The sequence below is a fragment of the Chroicocephalus ridibundus genome, chromosome 9, assembly GCF_963924245.1.
Source record: "Chroicocephalus ridibundus chromosome 9, bChrRid1.1, whole genome shotgun sequence".
NCBI classification, from domain to species: Eukaryota; Metazoa; Chordata; class Aves; order Charadriiformes; family Laridae; genus Chroicocephalus; species Chroicocephalus ridibundus.
The window spans coordinates 1,909,160-1,925,638 of NC_086292.1; the positions used below are offsets into that span (position 1 = coordinate 1,909,160).

The 16,479-nt window shown below is 66.2% G+C and overlaps 1 protein-coding gene across 1 annotated transcript; it reads left to right on the plus strand.

The window, feature by feature from the left end:
- On the plus strand, positions 1-8,077 carry LOC134520822 (APC membrane recruitment protein 1-like). The gene is made up of 2 exons (XM_063346666.1): positions 1-119; positions 1,815-8,077. Exon 2 carries the CDS (start codon positions 1,888-1,890, stop codon positions 5,227-5,229), a length of 3,342 nt encoding a protein of 1,113 aa, XP_063202736.1. The 5' UTR covers positions 1-119; positions 1,815-1,887; the 3' UTR covers positions 5,230-8,077.
- The last annotated feature ends 8,402 nt before the right edge of the window (positions 8,078-16,479 follow it).

Sequence of the window (16,479 nt, forward strand, 5' to 3'; positions counted from 1 at the left end):
CGAGGCCCCGCCCCCCGGCGCCGGCCGGACCCGCTGCCCCGGCGGCCACTCGCCCCGGGCTGCGCTGGCCCGGGCGGGCCGGGCCGGGCCGCTCCCCCTGTCCCCGCCCCGCGCAGCCGGTGAGTGCGGGGGAGCGGGGCCGGGCGGCGGCGGGGGAGGCCGCCCCGGGCGCGGGCTGCGGCGGGGCCGCCCTCCGCCATGGCCGGCGCCGCGTCCCGCGGCTGGGGGAGCCCGGCGGGGGGGCGGCGGGAGGGACGGGCTGCGCTGGCCAACGCCGGCCCCGGCCGCGGCTCCGCGGGGGGCGGCCCCTTCGCGGGGGCTCCGCTCCCCCGGCACCGTCCCGCCCGGCCCGGCCCCGTCCCCGGCGGATCGGAACGTGCCCTCGGCGCCGGGGCCGGGCGGGGGAGCGGCGGCCCTGCCTCGTCGTGCCGCGTTTTCTTTGTAAAAACCCTCGTTCCTCATTTGCTGCCCGCGGTGGGTTTATCCCGGAGCGTCGCTGAGGACCGTGTGGTCGCAGCAGCGGCTGTTGGCGGCGGGCGGAGTCACGGGGGGGTTCGGGGGGGAAACGACCTTAGAGACCCCCCGGTCGCGGTGCGGCCCTGGGCAGGGACCCCCCGCCGGGCCCGGTCGGCCCGAGCCCCGTCCCACCTGGCCGGGCGCGGCGCCGGGGCCGGGGCGGAGCCGCAGCGAGATCGTTGTCCCGTGGGGTTCCTGCCGTCGCGTCTCTGTCCCAGCCCCGTGTCTCGGGGGTCCGTGGACGCCGGGGGCGGGACGGGCTGTCCCCGGCCGGTGTCGCCGGGTGTCTGCCCGGCGGCCCCCGAGGAGCCGGCGGGCTCCCGAGGGCCGGGGGCGAGCGGGGCTGCGTGGGGTGTGGGGCGGCCGGGGCCGTGCGGGGGGTCCCCGTCGGGGATGGGGCAGCGCTGAGGCTGGGGGAGAAACGCAATCCCCGCCGGCGGGGCCGGGCCGGCTGCGGGAGCCGGAGGCCATCGCTGGGTGGGTTTGTCATTGCGGGTCTCTGGGTGAAGGCTGCGGAAACCTTCCCCGGCCCCTCGGCAGCGAGAGCCAGGCCTTGGGCACCGCAGCTCGGCAGCGCCGTGCGGGGTTTATTGCAGTTACTTTCTCCAGGCTCTGCCAAAGGAACGTGATTATTCCAGTTCTCCTGTCCCCGACATCAGTCCAGGGTCACACGTCAAACCGCCGCCCGGCTTCTGGGATAATCTGATCAGGGCGGTTCACAGGGATGGCTTTAATGCCCAGGACAGATGATTTTGCAAACAACTGAAATCTCCTAAAAACAAATATAAAAACTCTAGTAAACGGCTTTCTCCCTGGACACGTGCTCAGTGCGCGGGCTGCGTCCTGGCTTGGCTCCCCGTCCAAAGGCTCCCTGTATGTCGGCGCTGGGTCTGGGGGGCTGCGGTGGGGTTCGGGGGGTGCCGGTCCCTCTCCCCGCCGCAGCAGCCGGGGTTTCCCAGCCCGAAGGCGGCTGGTCACCGAACCCCATTGCCCCGGGGGCAAACGGCCGGGAAGCCAAAGGGGCTGGAGCGAGGTGTTTTGGGGCCGGACCTGCCTGTCCCCAGGATGCTGCCGAACAGAGACAGGAGCTTTTGCTGCGCTCGGGAATGGGTCGGTTGAAGCATCACGACGTTCTCATGCCCGGCTGTCAGGAGCGGAGGGAGCCGAGCGGCTGCCGGAGGCTTTTGCAGCTCCAGTTCCAGCTGGGGACAAAGCTCTTGGCTTCGTGACGCCTCCGCCTCGGGCTCTGCGCCCTCCGCTGCCGTCTCCTCACCTCTCTGCCCTTTTCTTTGCTTTAGATCGCCTGCCAAGATGCTTCGGTCTCCGCGGCCAGAGGAGGACTGTGCTCCCAAAGGCGTTGTTTCCAGCTAGATGCAGCCGAACGGCCTGGCCGCCATGGAGAGGGGCTGCCCGGAGGAGCCCGCCCGCAGCGGGTGGCCGTCGGTGGCCTGCGGGCAGCAGGAGGGAAGCGAGCGTCGGCGGGAGGAGACCGGGGACCGGCTGCCCGAGCGGGGCGATGCCTCTGTGGGGGCTGCAGAGCCACCGCAGGCTCAGCCGCCCCCCGGCAAGCTGAAGAAAACGGCTTTCAAACTGTTTGGGGGGAAGAGGAGCATCTGCACGCTGCCCAGTTTGTTTGGCGGCAGGAGCAAAGGGCAGGGGAAAGCGGGCTCTAAGAAGGGCCTCAGTAAATGCCGGACCCACGAGGGGCTCAGCGGAGCTGCCGGCGAGAAGGGCGGCGAGGCGCCAGCGGAGAGCCCTCGGGAGGGGAGCGGGGACTCGCGTCCCGGCCCTTTGCCCAGCTCCCAAAGCGCTCCCTCGGCCGTCGACGCCGGCGCCAGGTTGGATGTCGGCCGTCGGGACAGCTGTGAAGCCGGGGGCGCGGAGGGCTGCGAGAAAAAGCCCAGCGGAGAGAAGTCGTCCTTGCCGCGAGCCAAAAAAGGGCTGAGAGGGTTTTTGAACAGCATCCGTCGCCACCGGAAGAGCAAGGCTGCCGAGTGTGAGCCGGCGGAGCTGTGCGAGTGGAGCGGGGATGCGGAGGAGGCCGGCAAAGCCGCTGGTGCGGGAGCGGAGAGCCGAGGGGCTGCAGAGGGAAGGGGACCGGGCCCTGTCCCTGCTGCCGCAGCCAGCCCGGGGGGCACGGCGGGGGACGGCTCGGCCGGCCCCGCTGCCGGCTGCGGGGAGGCTGCCCAGCCTGGCTGTCCCGCGGCCGGAGACGGCAGCTCTGAGGGCGAGGCGGTGGCGATGCCGGGGAAGAGGGACGTTCTGGACACGAAATCGGAGGCGGAGGCTGATGCCGGCGCAGAGTTTGACCCTGGCAACCTGCTGCTGGGCTTTCACCCGGACTTGGTGGACACCGACCCTCCCTGCCTGCACTCTGGGGACCTGCTGAGCCTCATCCTGGGAGACGTCACCTCCCTGAAGAGCTTCGACTCGCTGACGGGGTGCGGAGACGACATCGCGGAGCCGGACATGGCCGAGAGCAGCATCTCTGTGGAGCGCAGCAGAGACGCCGCGAAGCGGAGCTCCTGCCTGGTGACCTACCAGGGCGGTGGGGAGGAGATGGCCGTGCCGGAGGAGGCGGAGGAGTTCCTGCACCAGATCTGGAGCAGCCACGCGTCCGGGGACGGGAGCTACGGAGCCCAGGTGTCGAGCAGCAGTTTGGAGACACAGGCGTCGCGCGAGGCGGATGCCCCCCCGTATCTGGGGGACGCGATGGACGGCGTTGACCTCCTGACGCCGCAGAGCGACCAGCAAGAGTCCGCCCCCAATAGCGACGAGGGTTATTACGACTCCACCACGCCGGGGCCGGAGGACGAAGGCGGAGACGGGCTCGGTGAGATGAAGAAGGAGCGTCTTCCCAGAGACAGTTACAGCGGCGATGCACTGTACGAGTTTGACGCGCTGACGAGTCCCTCGCACGGGGAGGAATCCCTGTTTGAGAGCAAAGTCTCTCGGCCGGGGATCGTCAGCTACTTCTTGGACTTCTGCCTGCCTGGGGAGAGGAGCCTGATCCAGATGCTGGATGAGAAAAGGGGGCTGATGGAGACGGAGGAAGAGCGGCTGGCGGCCATTCAGAAAGAGCTGCTGTACTGGGAGCTGCAGAGGGAGCCGGCCTGGAAAGGCCGTGATGTTCCCAGCACGGAGAAGTGTCCGCGGGACAAGCAGTGCGTGGAATGTCAAACCAGAGCAGGCGGCTCGATTGGCAAGAACCAGAGCGGCCTTGGTAGCGAGCCGGTGGCCTCGCTCGCCCCAAACAGGGGTGTGAATAGTGGGGTGTCGGTGTCCAGAGTCGAAAACCCAGAGTGGAGGGATTTTCCCGGGACTCTGTGTCCAGAAAACTGCTCCAGCAGCCAAAAAGGCCACGGAAGTTGCCTTATTGAGGTCACGAAGAACAAGGCGGGGTTCGATTTGGAGCCGGACTGTGGGTTGTTTGGGGGCTCCGTCCCTGTGCAAGCGGGGCTGTTCCCCGGGTACCGGCTGCCGGAGGCAGAGCGTGGCGGCGGAGCAGAGACCGGCACCGGCGAGCCCCGGGTGGGCAGCGAGCGCGAGCCCGAGCATGCCGTGAGCTTCTCGCAGGCGCTGGTGGAGTTTGCCAGCAGCGGGACGCTCTTCTCCAGCCTCTCGGAAAGCCTGGGGAGCTCCGGCTCCGGCTCGTCCTTCCCCCAGAGCCTGCCTGCCCTGCCCACCATGGTCACCTTCGACATCGTGGACGTGGAGCAGGAAGGGGAAGGGGAGTGCGAGCGGCACCCCGAGATGAACGCCGGCGAGGACATTGCCGAGGTCTTTGAGGACGGCTACGGGCGGAAAGAGTCGCTGGCGGAATGCGAGGAGGGAATGTCCCCGGGGCACCCGCTGGGCTCCTTCCCGAGCTGCGACTGGGGCGTTGCCAGCCTGCCCCGCCACCTGCGCCTCCACGGGCTGAGCCCCGCCATGCCGGCCCCGCTCTCCGTCGGCCGCAGGAGCCGCTCGCTGGACACGGAGAGCCTGGAGCTGGAGCTCGCCCACGCGCAGGTGGCCGAGAGCGATCCCCAGCCGGGCCGGCCGCGGGCGCAGCGGGAGGGCGGCAGGAGGGACTCGGGCGGAGCGAGGAGAAGCCGGAGCCAGGAGGAGGAGGAGGGCGAGCTGGCGGCGGCCGACGGCGGGTTGAGCTGGCCGGGCTGGCGGCACCTCCAGCACGACGCCGAGGCGGCTGCCGGGGCCCTGGAGCGCTGGGGACTGGCTCCGGCCGCCGCCGTGGAGAGGGCCTGGGAGCCGTCGGAGCAGCCGGGCGCCGCGTGTCCCGTCCCGTCCCTGTCCCTCAGCGTGGCCGGAGAGACTGCGGGCAGGCGGCCCCCGGAGCCGGAGCCGGGCCGGCGCCCGCTCAGGCCCTGCCATTTACCTCTGCAGAGCGAGGCCCGGCGGCCGCGGGAGGTGGCCGGTCCCTGCCGGCCCCGCGGAGAAGCCGCCGCCAAGAAGCTGCCGCCCTTGTTCCCCCCTGGAGGAGCCGAGCCCCAGGTGCCCCCCGGCTTTCGTTTCGCCTGCTCCCCGGAGAAGGGCGCCCTGTGCAAACCCGTCGGTGTCGCCCAGGGCATCCCGCAGCGTCCCGAGGGCAGCGCCCGCGCCGGAGAGAGCCCGGAGCGCTGCGGGGAGCCCCTGAAGGGCAGGGCCAGCCCCGGCCACGCGCTGCCCGCCGGCTGCGGCAGCACGGCCGGGAGCGTCACCGAGGGCCAGTAGGTGCTCCGGGGAGGGGGTGACGAGGGCTGCGGGGTGCGGGGAGGGGACAATTAGCACTAACGAGCAGTTTGTGAGGGACCTGAATGTAGAGCTGGGCTGAGGAGGCTCCTCTCCCGCAGCCCCGGGCCCTGCTCTCGCCGCTGCGGATGCTGGGGCGCGTTCGGAGCCGCCTCTGGGATTGGGGCGTTGACGCGAGGCACGTTCTGGTTTTCCAGCGGCAGCCGCCGGGCTCTGGAACGCCGAGCGCAGGAACAGCCCCCGACACCTCACGCTGCTGCGGGGACAAACGCTGGGAACGGACCCATCGCCAGCGCGGCGGGTTTGGGGTTTCTGCAGGCTGGGAGCCGGGGGGTCCTGGGGACACTGCTGGGGGAAATGGGGGTTTGATTCCTCCTCTCGGTGCAATGCTGCGGTTCAGACTCTCTTGAATGTCGCCCATCTCGGGCTCGGCTTGGGGAGGCTGGGAGGGAGGACGCCGGTTATTGGAGAGCGAGGACGGGAGACGAGGCAGCTGAAGGGGGAACTTTGCCGTAACTTTTCTATTTATTCTTTTTTTCCCTTGCCCCAGAAGAAAAGCAGGAGCTTTTGTGTGCGTGCCGGTAACGTTTTCCAGGTCTCGTTTTAATTTGCTCAAAGGTACCGCGCTCGGAGAGATGTGCTGTCGGTGGTGTCCCTTTTGAGAGCAAAGTGTCGGTCCCGTCCGTGTCGTGGTCTGGCCTCCCGGTGCGTAATTCCCAGGTGGAACCTTTCCCGTGCTTTGTCCCACGCTCCAATCCTCTCCCGGGCCACGGGCACAGGGACGAGGTCTTGGACAGAAGCTCAGTTCCCATCGTGCCCGTAGCTGCAAAGTTGCAGATGCCGTTACTTTCTTCACAAGGAAGTTTTGTGGGTTGTTTTTAGTTGTTTTTGTTTTTTTAAATTATTTTAGAGTAATTTTCTTTGCATAAACTCATACGAGGAAAGTATTCTGTTAATTGGAATACAGGATGTAACGCAGCCTAAATTAGGCTTCACGACTTCTTCCTCCCGACTGGAGGGCACAAAAAGCTGGAGGTCGCTGCAGGTTTTGGGTTTGTTTTTCCTCTTTGAAGGCCGTGGAGGAGGGACAGGAGCGGAGGAGACGGGCTTTGTCTGAGGAGGTCGTACGAGCTCCTGGAAACATCGATCTCGGGCCGCTGGTCCCCGGGGCGTCTCCCCGTCCTCCGTGGTGTCAAACTCGCTGGTCTCGAAAGCAAACCTCCCTGTCCGGGACCGACAAAGCTTCATCCTCCTCCTGTCCGAGCTCCGTGTTCTGATTTTCATTCAGTTACCGGTGATGGTTTTGTTTCCCCTCGGCCCCGAGTTGCCCCTTTTCTGCTTTTCTTTGCAGCAGAGTTTGTAGCGTGAAACAGGAATCGTCCCGCGCTGGCAATGTCCATCTGTGACGGAGCCGGGAGAGGCAAAGCCAGGCTTCGATGCCCAAGGCTGGACTGATTGATGTGTTTTTCCCTTTCCTGACCAGAGTGCTGAGGCTCGAGTGGACCCGTCTGTGTGTCCGTGGGCTTAAACCTTCATTTTTTGGGATTTTCCCCCCAGTCCTGCTGCAGGGAGTTACCGCAGGGACCCGCCGGGCCACGTTTTTCCCTCCCGTCTTCTTCTGCCCCCGGAGAGGATTTTGTGGGACAAACCCGGCTCCTGATGCCGCATCCGCATCCCGCCGAGATGGAGGGGAGAAGGCGGTCGGCCAGCGAAGGGTCCCCTCGGCCCCGAGGTTGTGAGCGCAGCCTCTCCTCGTCAGCATCTGCTAACGAATCCTGCCTAATTGGAGCAGTCCCCCCCTTGCCGGGCGTGAGGGGAGGGTCAGGTCTCGGCACCGCACGTCTCAGCGCCACTCACAAAACCAAACGCACGGCAAACGCTGCTGGTGGCGCTGGGGACGTTGTCCCGCAGCCGGGCGGTCACTGCGTGGCCCGGGCAGCGGCCCCGCGCCAGCCTTTAGTCACTCTGTTCTTTTCGCCTGGCACCGAAGGCACGGGGCGGGTTGGGGGGGTTTGTGGAGCGTCGTGTTGGGACGTGGGGCCGCCTTTGCCAAAGTCTCGGGGAGGAGCGAAAGCGTCTGGGTGCTCACGTGAATGTTGCGTTGCAAAGGCGCGTCTCTAGGAATAATTCCTTTGGTTGTCGGTCCGTGAGGGAAAGGCTTAGTGAGAAGAGCTTCTGGCCTCAGGAGGGTGACAGCAATACAGCCAGGACTTGATAATCTGACTTTATACCAAAGGTTTCTCCTCTTAATTTGACGCGGCCGAAATGAAGCCCGTATCTCTTGATTCCAAATGAGCTTTCGAAAAGCAGTTTCGGAGCTGATTTGCTGGATTCTTGGCGTATCCTGCCCCATTAACCCAAAGAAATAAGGATTTGCGATGCGCGAGCCCAGCCTGTAGATTGTCCCTGCCCTCGAGAGGTGGGGGGTCGCCGCCTGACACGCGGCTCTTCCTGAAATGCCCGTCCGCCCCGGGATGGACAGGGACAGATCTGCTCCGGGTCTGGAGCAGCCCTTAGTGAAACCCTGCCGAACCCGAGGGGCTCCACTTTGAGAGTGGCGAGGGCGGCTGTCTCTGAGAAAGGGCTTCCCAACCAGAAATGAGTCCTAAAAGTCAGGAAGAGCAGCTTGTCTCGCCACGGTAGTAGGGAAAAACTCAACTCGAGGAACTCGCCTGGAAACGTCCCTTCCAGGGAAGGTCTTGCCTCAAAGCGCTGAATTCTGGCTGTTAAATTGCACTGAAAGCGCCGCCGACGGGGTCAGTCTAGCGAGTAATTCTGTGTTGCCTTCTGGGGACTGCGGGGTTTTTTGTTTGTTTTTTATACACCTAAGAAAATGGTCGATTTTCTCTATTTTTGTATGGTTTTGCCTTTTATATTCACGGGGAACTTTTGTGGACTGTTCTTTTACTCGTGTGTGTTGTCTTTTAGAGCGGTGCAGTTTTCCCTTCCGATGGAGAAAAGGCAACTCTTGAGCTGCTGCCGCTGCCCAGGCACCGCGAGGGACCCGCTGCGCTCCTCGCGCCCTCCTCTCACCACTGCCCCCCTTGTCCCCAGGACCCCCTCCTCGTCCCTAGGGCCACCCACTTGTCCCCGGGGCCACCCCCTCGTCGCCAGGGCCAGCTCCGGCCCCAGCAGCCGCCCGTCACCAGCCCCGGCTCTGGGCACTCACCGTGAGACGTCCTTGTTTCCGTGGCGCTGTGTCACCCGCGGCAGCTGTGATTCCTGTCTCGGAGCTTTGCTTTTCATCTGAATTTGTGGGCGTTGGTGATTTCTCCCTGAAGGGATTGCTGACCCTCTTCTAAACGAGAAAATCCGCAGGTTCCAGTTGGGGCTTTCCCTTCTGCGTGCTTAAACGGTTTGATCCAAAACTGGGGCTTTTCCTAAATCCCAGCAGGAGCTGCTGTTGGATGGTGGGTAGGGGTGCCCTTGACACCGGTGACAAACTTTGTGTCCCCTCGGTGCTCCCTGTCGGAGCCGGGAGCTCGGCTCTCGCCCTTGGGCAGGCGGCATCACCCTCAGCGGGGCTGAGGATCGCTCTTGGCGTAACCCTGGGGTCCGCACGGGATTTCCGAGGATTTCTGGGGCTTTCCGGCGCTTTCCACCTCCTCCGTCTCCTGCTCTGCTGCCGGCTGGACGGGAGCCGGGGGAGCCCCAGCCCTGCGCCCCCTCCCCTCGCCAGCACCAGGAGAGCATCATGCTGGGATAACACCGCCTTGAATGTTGGGATGGGGAAGGCAGGGCGAGGTTCTGGGCAGCCAGGACCCGGCGCTGGTTCCTGCGGCTCTTCTTGCTCTTGTTTCTCATTCGGTTGCCTGAATGTGCTGCTTTGGTTGCCCGACTCCGGAGGCGTTTGCCCCTGCGGAGTTTGCCACCCTGCGCGGGCCGTAAGGGCTGAAATGACGTCTCTGCGGCTGGACGGCCGCGGTGAGGGATTGAGCGGGCAAGAACAGTGTCAAACAGGGACGTGCAAAAAGGAAATTAAATGCTGAAAAGGTAAAAGATGACAGCCAAAAGCAGATCTTCTCCCCTTCTTTCCCCCCGCCAGTGCCGGCAGAGCTGGGAATTGCCGCTGAGGCGTCCGGCTCTGCATCCATTTCTGTGTCTTTTCATTAAAGAGCTCTTCACCTACTCACAGCCCCCCTGGGTCCCTTGCGGCCCCACACAGTAGGAAACCCTCTCCCGTCCTTTTACCCTGGCTGCAGGGTGCTGCGCTCGCTGCCATCCACGTCCAAGTCATCTCCAGACACCCCAAGCTTCCCAAAGGCATCTTCCAGCTGCCTGACCTGGGAATGGTGGTTGTGGCAGAGTCAGGGCACAGGCCCCCGTGTCATCCCAGCACAGGGGCCCTTCGGTTGCCCCCTCCCTGCCCAACCCCCCCCGGCATCCCCGCAGCCCCCTCGCGTGCTGCCACCGACTCACCTTCCCCGTCTCGTCCTGCATGTCGCTGGCCTGGCCCTGCAGGGAGGAGACCCGGCCCCGGAGGGTGACGCTGCTCTCATCTAGAGGGATGCTGCTGGGGCCCCAGGACCCCCGGGACATGGACGGATCTCGCAAAGGGGACACGCCGGCGGATCCTGGCTGTGCCCCTGGGCTCTGGGTCTTGATGCCAGCAGCTCCTGGCTGCGTTCCCGGGGCCGTGGTGCTGGCATCAGACCTCCTCCTCCTCTCATCGGCGGGAGCGTCTGTCCCCTTCTTGGTGGTCGCTGCTGATTCTCGGCTCCCCGCTCGCATCCCCAGAGAGCCAGGCTGTGTCCCCGGAGTCCCCTCGCTGCTCCTGGGCACAGCCTGTCCCCCGGCTCCCTCCGGCCCCAGTGCTGAGCTCGCCCTGCGCTGAACGTCCACGTGCGACAGGCTGGGCTTGGTGCGGGGAGAGTGGCCGCCACTGCTCTCCTGGGACGAGGAGGCAAAGGGGAGCAGGTTGAGGGGCAGCCACGCAGCGGTGAGGACAGAGCCCAGGGCCCCCCGCCCTGTCCCCACACCTCCCAGGGATGCGGGGACGCAGCTGCCTCCTGCCCCCGTGCAGGATGCAGGGGTGCTCGCGGCCGTACCTCGTCCGTGTCCATCCACCTCTGTTTGCGGGGGCCCGGCAGCCGGCCGGCAGCTTCCTGGAGTTTGTCCTGGAGCTGGGCGAGGAGAGGGACACCCGTTGGGACGCGGGAGCGGGATTTCAAAGGAGCACGCGCAAACTGACTTGGGCACAAGAGAGAGGGACGCCGGGCTGTGCCTGGGGCTGGGGCAGTATGGCCCGGGGCAGAGCTTTCTCTCCCCTCCTTCCCAGCTCCCACGTCCCGGTATGGATGGCTGGTGGCTTCCAAAGTGCCCCAGCATCCCTTTGGTTGATGCCGCAGTTCCCTCTACCCCCAGCCTGACCTGCCGGCAGCGCTGCCCGGTTCTGCCCTCCCCGGGCAGTGCTGGGGGTCAGAGGCTGGGGGGCTGTGGGGGCAGTGGGATGGGGTCCCCGCTCCCCACTTTGGGACACCCCTCCCACTCTTCCCTCCTGGTGCCCTTCCCGATGGGTGAATGGGTGACACCGGTGGCTGATGGCGGCGGGGCAGGGGCTGGGATGGCGACAGCGAGAGGGGCCGAGAGGGGGCGAGGGCCCAGTTCCCTCCTGGGGCCACCGGCAGCAGCTCACCAAGCCGAGCGCCTCCTGCATCGCCTGGATGTCCTCTCCCATGCGCGTCTGCGCCGCCTTCATGCCGCCGATCTCCTCGAGGGCCTGGGAGCGGGGGGTGGTGGCGGTTGAGCCCCAGAGGAGGGTCCCTGGGGAGCAGGACCTCACCCCTGCTGTGGTCTTTCCTTGAAGCCAAGCTTATTTCTTCCCACTGCAGATGCTCGGGCAACGCCACGCATGAGGGATGAGGCCCCTCTCCAGTGGCACCAGTGCTGGCTTTAGCCCTTGGGCGAGCCCAGGGGATTTGTGGTGGGAGATGAGGCCCACGAGGGGCTGATGGAGCCTCTCAGCTGCCCCAGGAGCGCATGCGGTACCGGCCGTAGGTCAGGAACGGGAAGGGAGGGCTGGAGAGGGTGGTGGGGCTGGGCTGGAGGTCCAGCCTCCTGGAGGGGCTGCTGAGCCTCCAGCCAGCGGAGCCAAGGGCACCGGGGGCTGTGTGGGACCCCCCCATAACTCGCCGATGGCAGCCTGGGCTGGACACAGAGCAAGCGGAGCAGCGTTTCAGCCCCAGCTCTTCCTCCCCAACTCTCCATGCCTTTCCCGCGCTGAAGCCCCACGTGCCGCCGTGAGCTGGCGCTTAAACCAGACCTTGGTCCAAGGGCTGCGCAGAGCCCGGAGGAGGGGGCGTCTGGCGGGGGAGCACCCAGGGGAGCGGCAAGAGCCTCTACCTTGGAGATGCCGCTCTCGTTCTCTTTGACCTTCTCCTTCATCTGCCCCACGTCGGTGGCCACGGAGGCGAGCTGGGGGCCGCTCGCGGTGCCCGACACCGAGTCCTTCCCGGGCAGCTGCTCCCGCGGCTCCGGGAGCTGCTGCCCCACGGCCTGGGCCCTGTCCCCGTCCTGCTCCAGGCCGGCGGCCGCCTGGGCAGCCCGGTCCCCCTCCAGCAGGGACAGGCGGCCCAGCATGGCCTGCAGCAGGCTGCGCAGCGCCGTGAAGTTGACAGACCCGACCTCGGGCGTCCCGATGGCCGCGTCCAGCAGCTGCGACAGCTCGGGCTCAGCCATGGCCGCTGCCCAGCCCGAAGGCCCGGAGGGACCGGAGGGGGACGGGGGCCTTTCTGCCTTGCGGGGGGGACCGGGACCGGGACCGGGACCGGGACGGGTGGGACTGGGGTGGGCAGTCGGCAGCCTTCCTCCTGCTCCTCCTCCTCCTCCTCCTCGTATTCTCCTGATCCTCCTTCTCCTCGTCTCCTCTCCTCCTCCTCCTCCTCCTCTCCTCGCCTCAGCGCGGTGCCACCGGCAACGGGTGACAGGGACAAAGCGGCGTCCCCCGTTGCCAGGCGACGCCCCGCCCGCCGCCGGTCCCCGGGATGCGTTACCCAAGTTACCCCCAGGGACGGCAGAGGCCGAGGGGCCCGGCCGCCTTCCCCCCCTTCCCGCAGGCCCCGCCGCCGCTTCGCGCTCCCGGTTCGCAGCTCTCGGAGCGGCTTCTGCCGCAGCCCGTCTTGTTCCCGCCGCTCCATCTCCCCGCTCCCTCTTGGAACTGAATCCTCCCAGCCCGGGAAAATAAAATACCCACACGGAGCAGGTGGAGGCGGTTTTGTTTCAATGCCTGAACACGGACCTCTCGTAACTGTAAAAAGAGCGAGGCGCCTGGCGCTTCCCTGCTTGCCCACTCGCATTCCTTCTGGGAATTGCCCTGGAGTGCCCGGGCGAGGGAGGGGGGTGTCAGTGCTACGGGGGAGTGGGGGTGTCGGACTTGGAGGGTTATCAGGGAAAAGCAGTTTTGCCCATTCCCAGCCTCCCCATCCCTGTGCGATTCCCAGCATCCCCATCCGACTCCGGAGGCGTTTGCCCCTGCGGAGTTTGCCACCCTGCGCGGGCCGTAAGGGCTGAAATGACGTCTCTGCGGCTGGACGGCCGCGGTGAGGGATTGAGCGGGCAAGAACAGTGTCAAACAGGGACGTGCAAAAAGGAAATTAAATGCTGAAAAGGTAAAAGATGACAGCCAAAAGCAGATCTTCTCCCCTTCTTTCCCCCCGCCAGTGCCGGCAGAGCTGGGAATTGCCGCTGAGGCGTCCGGCTCTGCATCCATTTCTGTGTCTTTTCATTAAAGAGCTCTTCACCTAAGGGTGCTTTCTTCAATTTCCCTCAAGTGGGTTTGTCCCCGATGGCGGCACGGGTTCGGGCCGGGCCGGTCGCTGGGCGAACATTCCTGGGGCGCTGGGCCCCGCGCCGCCTTCCACATCCCCTCTGCCCCTGGGCTTTGCGGCTCCCTCCTCTCCAGCCGGGGCTGCCGGCGCTTCCCGCCCGCATGGAGCCGTCCTGGGAGCTACGCTTGGCTGAGGGGATACAGTAAAATCTCGAAAAACCTCTCAGTTCTCCAGAAAGAGAAGAATTAGCCCTTGTCCCAGGCGGCCCCGTGCTTCCCCTCTGCCGTCCCAGGTGACCAACTTGTCTGAATTTGGGGTTTTTTTCTTTCTGTTTCTGCTCTCACTGCTACTAGTCCTTCAACTTTTTGATGTATCGATTGTGTTTTCAAACGAATGTTCCTTTCACTGAATTGTACTGAATAAAGTTCAGATTTTTAGAGAACACGGCATTTCTCTTGGGGTTTGCTTTTTTCCTGCTTACGTTGTGCTTGATTTAATCTTTTCCCTCCCCTCCTTGTCTCTTGATTATTTGCAAGGGAAGTGGCTTTTCCAGCGGGAGGAGGCGGCAGAGGAGATGCTGGAGGAGCCCAGCAGCCGCTGCTCCGTAACGCGCTCCTGGGCCAAAGCCCGGCCGTGAATGAACCCCCCAACGGCCACCGTTTCGGGCCCCAGCCCCAGGGTCGACTCGTCCCTCTTGGTTCCTCGTCCTCTGCTGTCGCTGGCCCCGAGCGGTGGCCGGGGCTGGGGGGTGCGGGGAGCAGCGCTGTCCCGGCTCTGAGCTGAGGGAGCGTGGCCGGGGGGGTCCGTCCCCGCCAGGTGCCAGCGCCCGCAGGTGCCCGTCCCCCGGCAGCGCCGGGCTGGGGACCCCTCACCCCGTCCTCCCTCCCGCTGCTGCGCTGCAGGGCCGGGAGCGGGGCTGGGGGTGAGCAAGGTGATGCCCCCCCGTCCCTGTCACCGCCGTTCATGGCCCAAAAAAAAAAGGGGAAAAATACAAGAAAGAACGAGATGAAGGGTTTTTATTAATAAAATAGTAATAAATCAGGTTTTGAAGAACACGTGTTGGGGTCTGGCTGGCCGGGCGCTGGGTCGGCTCCGGGGGGGCCTCGGTGCCAGGGAGAGGGGGCCGTTGGCCCAGTCTGCCTTGTGCTGCGCCGGCTTTGGCTCCGTCGGCTTTGGCTCTTCCGGCTCGTGCGACGCTGGCCTGGGCTTCCTGAGCTGGTGCGGCGCTGGCCAGGGCTGGCCGGGGCTGGGCTCTGGGGGCGAGGGGCAGGGGTTGGCCCCGCTTCTGCCCCCGGGGCAGCTCCGCCAGCCCAGCACGGGGCAGGCAGAGGGGGAGAGGGGGAGCGGGGGTTGGGGGAGCCGGGAGGGACCTGGGTGGGGAAAAAGTGGGGACCGCGTGGTCGCCCTGCGCGCCCCGCTGTCCCCCTCGCTCCCACGGGATCCTGCCCCCAAGCCGGCCCCAGCCGTACCCTCCGTGCCCCTGAGCGCAGGCAGCGGCTCCTCCAGCCGGCCCCGGGAGATGCGGCGGTCCTTGGCCAGCAGATCCACCACGTTGCACTGGGAAGGAGAGAGCGGGGCTGGCTGAGCCACCAGCTCTGCATCCCCACGCAATGCCCCCGCAGCCAGCTCTCCCTGGGCAAACTGAGGCACGGACACCCCCCCAGCGACACTCAGCATCACCCTCCCAGCCTCAGTCCCCGCGCCGTACCCCACCTTGGTCATCCCTACCTTGCTGGGGAGCAGGAGGTGCTGGAGGTGCGGGGGGGGCCGGAGGCACTGGCGGCGCTGCAGCGGGGTGGTGACGGTGTGCCGGCCCCCGCAGCTCCGCGGCACGGTCGGGTACCTGGGCTCGGCCGGCGGCTCCCTGTGGGACAGGGCAGAGGGATGCTCAGTGCCTGGCACCGTGGCACCCTGTACTTCAGCCTGCTGGGCCAGGAGGGGGGCCAGCGGCTGCTCCCCAATGGGTACGTCCCCCACAAGTGCCATCCGATTGCCACGGCCGTGGCAGATCCCTGCACTCCGTGCAAAGGATATCAGGAGGCAGGAGCTGGGCTGTCTCAGCTGCGGTGCTTCATTTTTACAACTGGTCTCCCAGGAGCCCCCACCCCCTCCAGCCCAAGGTCAGGCTGAGAGCAGACACAACTCATCACACGCTGCTTCAGCGCCCTTGAGACAGAGACCTGGGCCAGATGCGGCAGTGAGGGGGGGTCAGTAAAGCCCCAGAGAGGCAGAGCAAACACAGCTGACCCTCCGCGGCACATCTCTGCTCCCCTTCCGTGCTCAGGCCCCCCAGGACCCTTCTGCCCCCACCCTGGGAATAGCTCTCTGTCGACGGGGCAGAGCCACCCTGCACCCCAGGGGCTGGGGATCTGTCCCCTTGTCCCCTACCTTTTGCCATCCTGCTGTTCCTGTTCTGATTTGAGGATGGTCGGGGGCTGTCCGGTGGGGCGGGGGGGCATCGGCGGGGAGGATGGGATGGTCACGATGCACCTGGGGAGGGCAGGAGCCGCGCATCGGTGGCGGGCTCAAAAGAGCTGCCCAGGTTTGGGACGGCGCCCCAAAACCCACGGGCTTGTACCACATGGCACCCCCCCGCCCGCTGCCCCCCAGGGAGGGCTCTCTGTGGCCCCGCTGCCGGGCAGGGCTGCGAGGGGGCTGGGCAGGGTCAGACCCCCCCAGGCAGACAGCCGGACCCCTGTGCCCGGCACAGCGGGGCACCGCCAGCACCCATCGCCCCCCCGTTCCCCCAGGGTGCCGGGCGCTACTCACGGGCCAGGCACCCGCACGTCGAGGGGCCGGTCGCAGGACAGGCAGTGGAAATGGGCCAGCAGCAGCCTGGAGGGGGGAGAAAAGGGCTGGGGCAGCTCCTGGGGGGGAGGCGGCTCTGCCCGCACGCAGGCAGGCAGCTGGCAGGCAGCAGCGAGGTGTCCCCGGAGCCGCCACTGTCCCCATCGCACTCACTTCCTAATCCCAGCCGCGTCGTCATCCTCCGCCTGCGCTGCCTTCTCCTGGAGCTGCTTCAGGATGCTCTCCCAGTGCCCCTCCAGCTGCTGCCGGAAAGGCCCCAGCTCCAGGCGGTCCAGCTGTGGATGGGGGACACCCTCAGCGCCCGGCCCGGCGAGGGACATGGCGTTCCCCGGGGGTCACGGCGGGAGGGGGGACCCTCGGAGGGATGCTGCCTTCGGCTGCCCAGCCCCAAAGGTGCCACTTGTGCGCGGCGGGGACGAGCCAGCCCTCACCTTGGCGGCCAGCTCTTCACTGAGCTGCTGCTGGAGCTGCTCCTGGCGCGTCACCCGGCTCAGCATCTCCTGGAACATCTCCTTCAGCCGCTCCATCCGCGCGTCAAACTCAGCGTGGTTGACTTTGCCGGCCAGGGCGCTTTTGTCTGCTTTCTAGCGGGAGGGAGAGGAGGAGAGCGGTGGGGAAAGGCTGGAGGTCCGATGGGCAGGGACAGCCCCTGGCGGGA